We start from the raw sequence: 12,980 nt of genomic DNA, 5'->3' as shown, positions 1-12,980 counted from the left end.
AAACCCGTCACTGGGATCCAGTTTCTTATCTTGAGGCATGAAGTTTTGAATATGTTTCCATAATTCTCCTTTGGCTTGGATATCAGGGCTTCTCCCTGGTTGTAGTTCACCTGGGCCGTAGCTCATGTTGATTTGTAGCTCACCAGGACCTCGTAACTCATCCAAGGCCCTAACTCACTGGGACCACAGCTCACCTAGGTAGGTCATGGTTTACCCAGGGCTTAGCTCACTGGGGCCATTGTTCACATGGTACATTGCCCACCCTGGTTGTAGTTCACCTGGGGCCGTAGCTCATCCAGGCTGCAGCTCACCAGGCTGTGGCTCACCCAGGCCACAGCTCACCAGGGTTTGCACCTCAACCAGGGGCCTGCCTTTTAAATCTTTTTTTTTTTTTTAAGATTTTATTGTGAACCGTGTGAAAGTTTATGGAGAAAATCATCAGTTAGTTTTACTTTCAACAAATCATATTTTGTTCCATTTTAATGATTGCAATCCCTTTCATACATCATCAGTTAACAGTATTTACCTCTATCCACCTTTTTTTTTTTTTTTTTTGATGTACGCATACCACACAGAAAATATATTTGTTAAAATGTCCAAAGGGCACATTTTGCAAGGCACACAACCTTTCTCGTTGCATGGGTCTATAGTCCTCAGCTGCTCTGTCTCTCTATGCTTTCGCCACTTTTCTCGTTAGCATCCCACATTCCACTCACGGGCTTCCCTCTTGATGGTCCTAGTGTCCTTTATTTCTGAAATGAATAATTAACTACCCCCCCCCACTTTTAGTTTCAGATCTTCTACATTTACAGTTGTGACAACTGCAATTAGTCATGATAACAATTACTCACTATTGAATCATAAAATCCTACCCCCATCCCTTTTCACCAAACCCATCTGGAAAAGAGGAAAGCTATTCAGTGGGGATTCTACCTTACCCCCCTTGTTCTGAAACTAAGCACATTCATGAAAGTTTGTAAGCCAGCCACTGTGTGCCTTTATAGCCTCCATATTTGATAGCCAATGTCTAAGTTGCCTGTCAACCCAGTGTACTGAGGAGACAATCTTGATCCTTGATATGAAGAATCAATCTTTCCCTTTTGGTTGTAATTTTGAGCAACTACATCCATAAACAAAGGTCCTGTTCATCAAATTGTAGCAATTTACACTAGCTCCCTATATTAAACTTCTTTATCTTCATCTGGTAGAGTTCTGGTCAACAAGCCATCCAAACTAGGTCAAATAGGTACTACTTTCAAGTTTGGGAGTTCCAGCATGCCTCCCCCTGCTTCAGACCAGCTGGCCATTTCACACTAAACTCTAGCCCCTCAGTGGCAAGGTCAGCGTCTATGGGCTCAGGAGTTCACACATCTACCTAAACTTCAGACCAACTAGCCCTTCCTCTTCTCTCTCTCATCTCAGGGTCAATGGGTGTCTTTGGAACATGGTCAAACTCAGCTGATGTGCTCATTGCTGCATTTCCCTCACTTTCACTCACAAGTAAACCAGGCAGTCATCAGTGAGGTTACAAGACTGCTCCTGTGTTCATTTTGAGTAACAGTTTTAGAAGAAGGTTTACCCGGATGGGCTGACTTTTCTTGCATTGATGGCTCCATGGCTGTTAAGGCTTCTACATCTTTGTGGGAGCAGAAAGCCTCACCTTTATCTTGTGGAGTGGCTGGCAGGCTAATTCTCATGTATTTGTTGTAGAGGGTCCGTGCATTGTGTCTGCCCAATCCACCATCTTGCCAGAAATCTCTCATCATATTTATTCTTTAACTAAATGACTCATAAGGAGCTCTGGTAGCATTGTTGTTGTTGTTGTTAGGTGCCATCGAGTTGGCGACCCTATGCACAGCAGAACGAAACAATGTCCGATCCTGGGCCAACCTCACTACTGTTGCCACACTTGAGTCCATCGATGCTGCCACATGGCCAATCTATCTCATTGGGAATCTTCCTCTTTTTCTCTCACCCTCCATTTTAGTGGTTACAAATCGGAATGCAAGCCTCAAGGTCAGTAGTTTGAAACCACCAGCAGTTCTGTGAGAGAAAGATGAGGCTTTCTGCTCTCATAAAGATTTACAGCCTTGGAAACCCTGTACAATGTCACTATGAGTTGGAACCGGCTCCACGGCACATACCCACCACCACCACCACAAATGATTCATTTCGATTTAAAATGCTTATCCACTCACTGACTTTGCTATATCCTTGGTGGTAAAAATCTTTCTGAAACAAAATGAAGTTGTGTGATCTTTTTATTAGCTTGTTACTCATATATTCATAAAATGATACTCTCCTATGTTTCATTGCCTTTTCTGCAGCCAAGAATTTACTTCATTCTAAGGTCTTTCATGTTTCAGGCCGTGCTTTGTTCTGCTGTGCATAAGGTCACTATGGGTCGGTACCAACTCGATGGCACCTAACAACAACAACAACAAGGTCTTTCAGAAACCTACTGGATTCCTAGCAAGAAAATGCATTTATAGTGTGTCAGAGCATTGTGCTGCTGGCCCTCACAGATGACTGAAAACCTGGTCAGACCTATTAGTAAATTGTCCCTCCCTTGTTATAGGTCTAAGGATCTCATAAAGGAAGCCATCCTTGACAATGATTTTATGAAGAACTTGGAATTGTCACAGATCCAAGAGATTGTGGATTGTATGTATCCGGTGGAGTACGGCAAAGACAGCTGCATCATCAAAGAGGGAGATGTGGGGTCCCTGGTGTATGTCATGGAAGGTAAGGTTCATAATGCTGGTCCTCTGATATTCAAATACTACCTCTTCATTCTTTCAGCTTGCACAAAGATGGAAATGTATTACATGAAACAATACCATTGTTCTTTTTTTTTTTTTTTTTTTACTCAGAAAGAGTTTGAAAAGTGGTTTAAAGCTGCTTAGATACAGTGGTTGACTAACTGTATGATGCGATTATGTTTAGAATATTAATATGAGGCTTCATCTCCTTTCCTGGTATCTTTTCACATGTGGGGAAAGAACAATAATATGCAAGAAAAAATGCTACTAATTAAATGGAATAAAGCTGCACACTATCAGATCTGTGATCAAGCTCACATAGCTCCAAGATCATTGGAGTTTCTTTGGTCAGATAATTAAACTATCTTCAGCTCAACCCTTAACTTTCAATATATGACTAGTTTTCCTGATATATTGCTTCTGTAAAAAGAAATTATTTTCAGTGTCTGTTATGTGAATGATAAGGCTCATCATAAGGATTGGATGGCACATTAGCTGCCCAATTAATAACATTGATAGTAGCTTATTCCATAAACTTTGCATAGACTAAGATTGAAACTGCTTTGAAAAAAGCTGAGGAATGCCCAGGGTTTTATTCCTAGGTAAATTATCAGAAACTTTATTTCTATCCTGGGATTACAATGACATGTTTTCCTTTTGTGGGAAGAGAGAAGACTGAAATAATGGCAAAGTCAGTCGAGAAGAAAGGGAATTCAAAGATGTCTTGGTTCGAGTGGTAATTACTGATTTACCTCAGGCACTCATGGTAAAGTCCTAAAACTGTCAAAATTGTGTCACTCAAGTAACTTTTTGGGGATAATTCACTTAACTTATTTGAATTGCAACAGTCCATGGTTCTCATTGGGTGGTAATTTTGTGCCCAGGAAACATGTGCCAGTGTCTGGAGACATTTTTGGTGGTCACATTTAGGGAGGGGAGAAGCTACTTACAGCAAGTGGGTAAAGACCAGAGTTGATGCTCAATAGAGCATTTGCCCACAACGAAGAATTATTTAGCTTAAAATGTCCTTAATACTGAAAACATCCTGCTGTCTGCCTTCCTTAAAAGATTGTTATGAAGTTCATATGAGAGAGTGTGAATGAATGTGTGGTGTAAGCTATAAAACATTCTAAGATAATGTTATTTCTGTTAAATACTTGGCAGTACATAAGAAGTGTTCTGACATTTGTCATTCACAGTTTAATTTTTCTTTATAATCTTGTGGGCATACCTACATATTCAATTTTTAAGTTTTAATTTCTGTTCATTTTTTTCTCTGTTATTTTTACCATTTATATTTACATTATACAGGTATTCTCCAGGTCTAAAGGATATAAATATTCAGGTAGATTTTCTTTCCTTAAGAAAATAATACTCAATAAGCAAACAGAAACAATAGGCGCTTCAAGAATTGCAGTGAAGGAGATGAAATGATATTGCAGTAGAATATGTGAATGATGAGCAGAAAGGATGAGGAAATGGAAGAGTTATATACAGGTCAAGTGTTGTGTATAATATTATGCAAAATATTAAGAACTACTAAGAATTAGAAATCACGTTTGAACACTTATAAGATTATATCAATGGTTTCATAGGATGTCTTTTTTAACATATTTTATTTGCAAGTATTTTCTTTAATTTTTATTATGAATTGAATGAAAGTTTACAGGGAAAATGATCAGTTTTATATTCAATAAATCAAAATTTATTGCATTCCAATGATTACTATCTCCTCCAAGCACCATCAATCAACAGTATTTACCTCTATTCCTCCCATTTTGTTTTATGGTTTTAATTTCCCTTTTTTTTTGACGTACACATACAAAACAGAAAATACATAGTCATTTAAATGTCCAAAGGGAATTCTTTGCAAGCCATTCTCCTGCCTGGAGACACAACCTTTCTCAGTCCATGGGCCTGGAGTCCTCAGCTGCTCTGTATCTCTGTGCCATCATCTCTGCCACTTTCTCTGCTGTCATTGCTATTATGATTTTGATACCACACTCTGCTCTTGCTCTTCCCTCTAGTTGGTCCTAGGGCTCTATGTTCCTAAAGCAGAAGATGAAATACTCCCCCTTTTGGTTCTACATCTTCTACATTTACAATTGTGACCATCACCTCTGCTACTGTCTCTGCTGTTGTTTCTTTTCTGGTTATGATACCATACTTCACTCATGATCTTCCCACTTGTTGGTCCTAGGGTTCTCTATTCCTGAAATGGAAGATTAAGCACTACCTCTTTTGGTTCTATATCTTCTATATTTATAGTTGTGACAATCACAATTAGTTTTTATAACAATTACACATAATTGAATCATAAAATCCTATCCCCTTTCTACCCTATCTGGAAAAGAGGAAGATTATTCAGTGGGGATTTACCTTACCCGCTCAGCACACTCTTGAAAGCTTGTAGGCATGCCACTTCATGCCTTTATAGTCCCCCATTTTTTTGCCAACCAATATCTAAGTTTCCTGTCCATATCAAACCCAATATACTGAGGAAAGAAGTTTGATCCTTGATATGAAGAGTGCTTACCTTTCAGTTGGAAATTTTTGCAACTACATCCATAATCAAAGGTCCTGTTCATCAAATTGTAGCAATTTACACTTGCTTCCTGTATCAAACTTCTTTATCTTCATATGGTCAAGTTCTGGTCAGATAGCCATCCAAGCTAGGCCAAATGGGTACTAACTGCAGGTTTCTGAATTCTTGCATGCTTCCCCTCACTTCAGACCAGCTGACTGTTTCACTCTCAGCTCTAGCCTGCAGTGGTTAGGTCAGTGTACATGGGCTTGGGAGTTCACACATCTCCCTAAACTTCAGACCAGCTAGCCCTTCCTCTTCTCTCTCTCATCCCAAGGTCAACAGGTATCAATGGAACATGGTCAAACTCATTCCATGTCTTGATTGCTGTGTTTCTCCCACTTTCACTCACAAGTAGATCAGGGTGTTCACTAGTGAGCATACCAGACTGCTTCTGTCTTCCTTTGAGTTTCAGTCTTAGAAGAGGGTTTGCCCTAGTGGGCTGATATGTCTTTCCTTGATGGCTACAAGGTAAACAACTTGCTTGCTATTCTAACAGTCAAAAAGTCTGCCTATTTTCTGATGGTCTTGTTTTTAAGAAATATCTTCTATTCCTCTAGCCATTCCAGGTTGGTCTGCATTCCTTCCCAAGTGAAAATGTCCTACACCTTAGAAGTTTCTGGATGGGTCTCAGCATTCCACCTAAGGTCCCACAAAGGCTTAAGAAGAAGCTTATTTCTCAGGGGAAGTTGTAATTCCCTTTTTAGTTAATCCAATCAGTTATAGGCTAAGACAGGCTTACAAATTTTCTGTGATCATATTTCCCAATATTCCTTTCTATTCCACTTAACTGTCTATTTTATAATAGAAAGCAGGGGAAAACAATATCAACAAAGACAGTCAAGCACCTTAACACCTTTTCCCTCCTTTACCCATTCTGATTATGTTTGGATCCTTGTATCACAGAACCCTGTTGCCCAAAGGTTTTGTATACATCACTGTTTACCTCTATTACATTTAGTCTATGTATAGCTCCCCAAGTTTACTCCTATCTTTCTTGCTCATCTGCCCCCCCATTCTTGTGTATTGCCCTTCCCCTCCTTGTATATTGTCCACCCTTTCCCCCCAGCTATCATATGTCAACCCCTGACCTGTGAATTACTGTACCCTCCCTCCAACCCCTGATACCCATCAAAATTTTTTTCGTTTACATTGGAAATCTTTTCTGAAGGTTTCACAATAATGATCTTACACAATATTTGTCCTTTTGTGACTAACTAATTTCATTTAGCAAAATGTCTTCAAGGTTCATCTGTGTTATGAAATGTTTTGCAGCTTCCTTGTTATTCTTCAAGGTAGCATATTATTCAATTGTATGTATGTACCAAAGTTTGTTTAACTATTCTTCCATTGATGGGCACTTAGGCTGCCTCCATCTTTTTGCCATTGTGAACAGTGCTGCAGTGCACATTGGTGTGCATATATCTACTCATATTCTGGCTCATATTTCTTGTGGGTATGCACCAAGTAGAGGAATTGCTAGAGTATCAGGTATTTCTATTTCTAACTTTCTGAGGAAGCTCTAAAGTGTTTTCCAGAGTGGCTGAACCATTTTACAGACTACATTTCCAGAGTGGCTGACCCATTGTACTACCACACTGTAGTAGTGTTCCTGTCTCTCTGCATCCTTGCCAGCATTTGTTGTCCTCTGTTTTTTCGAACTTCACTGTTAATGCTGGTGTGAGATAATATCTTATCTGTCAAGCATCTTTTTAAGAATGTAACTATTGTATAAAGGAAGATACACTTTTACTTTAACTTTTTCCAAAATTCATTGTTATTTCATTTGAGAAACTACAAAAAATTTCCCTTTCATCTTACGTATTTCCGGCATAAACATATCTCCAACAATGTTTTAATTTGTTTTTCTGAAAAGCAAATGTTTACGTGCCCATGTCATGCCTGTTTTCTAGGATTTTGATAACAGTAAATGAATTAGCTTATCTTAGAAGAAGCTTGTTAATATTTGTTGAGTGTTTAGAATGGTGTTCAACAAATACAGTATGCTTTCTTTAAACACTTTGTATATACAAAGTCCATTTAGTCTTGAAAACAGTTGGCAGTAAGTAATGTTTAGTATCCCAATTTTATAGATGAGGAGATTGAGGTCTAATGTGGTTAAATAAATTGCCTGGATCTCCATACTCATTGATAATGGAGTCAGGATTTGAACCCAGACAATTTGTATTTAGAGCTCAAGCTCTTACCAATGGGATATATTGCTTCGTTCTCTTTAAAATGTTGAAGAGCAAAGATGTCAGTTTGAGAACTAAGGTGTGCCTGACCCTAGCCCTGGTATTTTCAATAACCTCATATGCATGTGAAAGTTGAACAGTGAATAAGGAAGACCACAATAGAATTACTGCATTTGAGTTATGGTGTTGGAGGATAATTTTGAAAGTATCATGGACTGTAAAAAGAACAAATAGATCTGTATTGGGAAAAGTACAGTCAGAATGTTCCCTGGAAGCCAACATTGCCAGACTTCGTCTCTCATACTTCACACATATTGTCAGAAGGAACCAGTCACAGGTAGAGTGGAGGGCTGGAGGAAAAGAGGAAGACCCCAGCGAGATGGATCAGCACAGTGGCAGCAGCTGTAGGCTCAGGTGTAGCAACAGCTGTGAGGTTGGTCCAAGACTGGGCAGTGTTTTGTTCTGTTGTGCATACGTATGGTCACTAGGAGTCAGTATCAACTTGATGACATTTAACAATAACATATCGCTTCATTAAGGTACTCTGGTGGTGTAGCAGCTGGGCTGTTAACTACAAAGTTTGGATCTACCAGTCATTACTTTGGAGAAAGATGAGGCTTTCTGTTCCTATAAAGATTTACAACCTCAGAAACCCTCCATGAGTTGGAACCAACTCAGTAGCACACAAACACCACCATATTGCTTCATTACTAGATGAAGATCAGTATACTGCTTTTTCCCCATAACTATAAGATAATTTGAATAATTTTTTTTTCTTTCTGCTATATAATTAGCAAGTGTCTTAATTGTATTTTTTTAAAACAGGGTTCTAAATAGTATATCAATATTCAGAGTCACAGATTTTTCAATAATGCTGTTGTTTGCCTTCAGTTTAAATAAATGACCAAAGTCTTCTAAATTGATGCCAAAATCCTCAAGTTATTATTCTAACCAGCTCAATGTAACTTTGGCTGATCATGTGCTAATATCCTTATGTCAAAACAATTTAAAATAGAAGCACCCTGTCATTTATGCTTTTATAACATTTAGGTGAAGAAATGTTTCATTAGATTTTTATATACACATTCAATGTTCTAAAATTTAGGTGGAAATGTTCTTGATAGAGACGGAGTCTTTTTCATTTGCTAACATAAATATTTATAAAGAACATACCATGGCAATAATGGAAGAATAAGCTGTAAAAGATCTTTCAGAAACTTGCTTACTACCAAAATATTCTGCAAACACTTGGGAGTTCAGTCCAATTTTTCCTGTCTTTCATCAGGTAAATGAAGTGGGCTTCATAAAAGCTTAGCACATAAATTAAATCATTTTATTTTTAGGCTGGGCAGAGCCCCCAGTAATATTGCATATCTACATGCCAACTTTTATCTTTGATTTAACAAAAGAGAGTGGTCATATGATATTTCACTAGTTAGAATGACTGGAGACAAATATTCTGGGAGTCATGAAAGCATATATATGTTTTAAGCAAAATGAGGTGTGTTGCTTTCAAATACTTAAAACTGGTGACTAGAAGATGTTTTAAATTCACATTTTGATAACAGTAGTTTAAACTAAGCTGCTTAACACAGATGTTAGTAGATTAATTTGCTTAAGCTCTATTTACATTGTGAGTGTTTTTCAAATGCATAAATTACTCTTAAAGAATACACAAAAATAATTTATTTTTCTAAACAAATAGACATTGTCCTTAATTATGACAACATTTGTTGACACTCCTGTGCTCTTGCCCCTTTTTATTATAAATTTCAGTTTATTTCCATCTAAAATAAAATGCATTCTAATGTACTGATTTAGAATTAAGGACTTTTCTATTCTTTGGTGTTCTGGTCTAATATATTAATATGGAATGAGTAGTTTGTAGCCATTAAAGTAATTCATTTACATAGAGGTACACATTTTGCACAATTTCTTTAATAACTTTATTGTGGATACAGGTTGTTGTTAAGTGCCACGAAGTTGGTTCCGACTCGTATAGTGACCCTGTATAGGGTTTTCAATGAGCCACTGGTGAGTTTAAACCTCCAACCTTGCTGTTCAAACTGACTTTGCAGTACAGTGCTTTATTTTACAGTGCCACATTACATTTTATTTAAAAAACAATAGAGTATCTGTTTTGTATTGTCTGGTAATTGGTCATTTAAAATTTTTTTTAAGGCAATCCCCAGTATTTCATTCATGAGGTACTTATTGATGGTCAAGACTTTTATTAAGTACTTAAATGTTCAGATAATGTCTAATCAGGTATGAGATTATCTACCTGTCCGTGGTTGTTGAGATGCAGAGCCAGAGTCTACACACCTAATGGTTGTACAGTGTATCATTAGAAGGATGTGGGAGGTACAGACCACACAGGGTGACCCTCCCAGGGCTTGACACCAAAATGATTGTCTACAAAACTTTTGTGAAGTTTTTCAGTAGAAGTTCACTTATTTTGGTAAAAACATCCCTGTAATTAGTTTTAACAACAAAAGTTTTCTTAAGCCCAGTACATACACTAAAACCTGCTTATTACTCTTCGAACCTTCTAATGCAGTCTGGTCATTATTACCTAAGTACAATGATGCTTTGAATCATGTGGTTTGTCTACCCTGACTATAAAAGTACACAGTGTTACTTTTGTTACTGCTTTTATAGTCTCTGATTTTGCTAAATTATCTTCGTCTTTTAGCTACAATATTGTGGTAATTAGTATTTGCAAACTTATATCAATCATTGTTTTGAGAATGAAGTAGTTAAGTAAAAGAAAAGGAGAAAATTTTTTTTAAAGCTTCCAATCAGTTATTAATAATGTTTTAACTAATATTGTTGAAATTCTATGTAGAAAAATGGTAACAAATAATTTTGTTAGCATTCATATAAACTAAGAAATATTAAACTTAAGTTGTTTGCAACTGTATTTATTACATATTGCTGTTAAGTACCATCGAGTCAGTTCCAAGTCATAGCCACCTGTGTAAGGTTTCTGTTGGGGTGGTTTGAACTGTGAAGCTTGTTGTGGTTCACAGTCCAGTGCTGATGCTACATCGCCACACCAGAAGTCCAATCATATATTACTCTAGGATTAAAATTGATAACAGGTGTTGCTACTGATTCTAAATGGTCTAGTATGGAGGAGTTCGATGGTGAGGGGAGTTGGCACCATGCATTACTGCATTGAGTCACACTAGTCCTAGTGATGCTGCTGTGTATAATGCTGCCATGCAAGTATACAGTACAAGTACGGTGGTTGTTATTAAGTGCCATTAAGATGGTTCTGACTCATAGTGACCCTGTAGAGGGAGGGTTTCCTAGGAATGACTGCTGGGTTTGAACAGCCAATCTTGTGATTCACAGTCCAGTGCTTATCCTACTACACCACACCGAAACTCCAGAAGCTTTATGTTGCTTGTGGTTGTTTGGTGTCATCAAGTCAGTACCAACTCATAGTGACTTTGTGCACAGCAGAACAAAACACTGCCCGCTCCTGTGCTAACCTCACAATCATTGCTGTGTTTGAGCCCATTGCTGCTGCCATTGTGCCACTCCATCTTATGGGGAGGTTATGTCTCTTTTTCTCTGGCCCTTTACTTTACCAAACATGATGTCCATCTATCTCCCTTCTGATAATATGTCTGGAGTATGAGAGATGAAGTCTGGCCATCCTGGCTTCCAAGGAACGTTATGACTGTACTTCTAACACAGATTGGTTCTTTTGGTAGTCCATGGTACTTTCAATATTCTCCTCCAACACCATAACTCAAATAGATCAATTCTCCTATGGTCTTCCTTATTCACTGTCAAGGTTTCACATGCATAAAAGATTGTTGAAAATACTATAGCTTGTGTCAGGCATACCTTTGTCCTCATACTGACGTCTTCGCTCTTGAGCACTCTAAAAAAGTCTTTTGCAGTTGATTTGCCTAATGGAACAGGTTTTTTGATTTCTTGACTGCTGCTTCCATGAGTGTATCTGATGGTTGATAAGAGCAAAATGAAGTCTTTGACAACTTCAGTTTTTTTCTCCATTTATCTTGACATTGTTTATTGGTCCTGTGGTGAGGATTTTTGTTTTCTTTACATTGAGCTGCAACCCATATTGAAGGCTGTGATCTTTGATCTTCATCAGTAAGTACTTTAAGTCCTCTTTGAGTTTAGCAGTCAAGGTTGTAGATCCCAGTTTTGTAAGTCTATAAAAGATGCATAGCTTTACATCGTAGGATAAAAAATTGCCTTGACTATTTGCAAGGAGACAGTAGAATGTGAATAGCAATAGGTCAAAAAGAAAACAATCCAGGATGTTTTCTGTAAATACCCCTTAGACCTCTCTGTATTCTTGGAACATGTAACTGCTTATTGACTACTTTGCAGATGATCTAGTATCCATTATTTTCCTCTAATTCCTTTTTTAAAAGCTTTTTATAGGGAATTGAGTGAAGGTTTATGGACAAGATCATCCATTTTAAATTCAACAAATCATACACTTTGTTAAATCTCAATAACTGCAGTCCCCTTCATACAACAACAGTGATCCCCTGTTCTCCCTGTATTTCCATTCCACCCTTGTCCCATCCCTTCTCAACTTTGTCCTTGGGTAAATGTTCCCCTTTTGATCTTGAATGATTGACCATTCCATGGTGAGCATACCTTACTGTTGTTGTTATACCCTCTTTGTAGCTATCTACTGCTTGGCTGAAAATTGGGCCACAAGATTGAGTTCCATTCCAAACCTGAAGGATGATTGAGGACCATAGTCTCTAATTCATTTCTTATTGAAAGAATGGTTGTGACCTGACTCAATGCTTGGTCTGCTTTTGTAACTTTATTGTTTAAAATGAACCACTATGGGGTCCTGGTGTGGTGTTGTAGGATGAGCACTGGACTGCTAACCTCAAGGATCTGTGGTGGTACTGACCCAACAGTCCCTCACTGGGAACCCTGTACAGGGTCACTAGGAATTGGTACAGACTCGAGGGCACATAACAAAACCAAACAGCAGGTACCACAAAAATGATATGTACTTTGAAAGCCCTGTTTTCCTGATGACAATTAACAACATTGATTTTCATTTTTCTTTTTTAAAGAGGAAAAATTATTTCAACTTTTCAAACAAATCTCTTAATGGGTTTTTTTTTGTGTGTACTAACCCTTAGTTGTTGTTTTTACGTGCCCTCAAGTGGGTTCTGACTCATAACAACCCTGTGCAGAGTTTTCAAGGAGCAGCTGGTGGGTCTGAACCCACTCAGTAAGCAGTCCAGTGCTTATTCTGCAGCACCATACTAGGATCTGGGATTATTCACAGTGACTCTCAATGACTTGCCTCTCATGTCTGTGATTACTTTCAGACCTCACTCTTATCTGCTGGTCATTTGTTTCCTTTTCCAGTGAGTTGAGGCCTGTTTTGTTGATGTTTAACACAACCATCCAGCACGGATA

General features: G+C 38.0%; 1 protein-coding gene across 2 annotated transcripts in view; it reads left to right on the top strand.

Moving 5' to 3' along the window:
- PRKG1 (protein kinase, cGMP-dependent, type I) overlaps window positions 1-12,980 on the top strand; it is a 1,720,113-nt gene that overhangs the window by 245,104 nt on the left and 1,462,029 nt on the right. For both annotated transcript variants that reach the window (XM_006831109.1, XM_006831110.1), the window contains exon 2: window positions 2,579-2,745. In XM_006831109.1, coding sequence (XP_006831172.1) covers window positions 2,579-2,745 — 167 coding nt within the window. The remainder of the gene's footprint in view (window positions 1-2,578; window positions 2,746-12,980) is intronic.

The sequence above is a fragment of the Chrysochloris asiatica genome, unplaced genomic scaffold (assembly GCF_000296735.1).
Source record: "Chrysochloris asiatica unplaced genomic scaffold, ChrAsi1.0 scaffold00003, whole genome shotgun sequence".
Lineage (NCBI taxonomy): Eukaryota > Metazoa > Chordata > Mammalia > Afrosoricida > Chrysochloridae > Chrysochloris > Chrysochloris asiatica.
The sequence above is the reverse complement of the archived record's forward strand: the minus strand, read 5'-3'. Positions and strand labels throughout refer to the sequence as shown.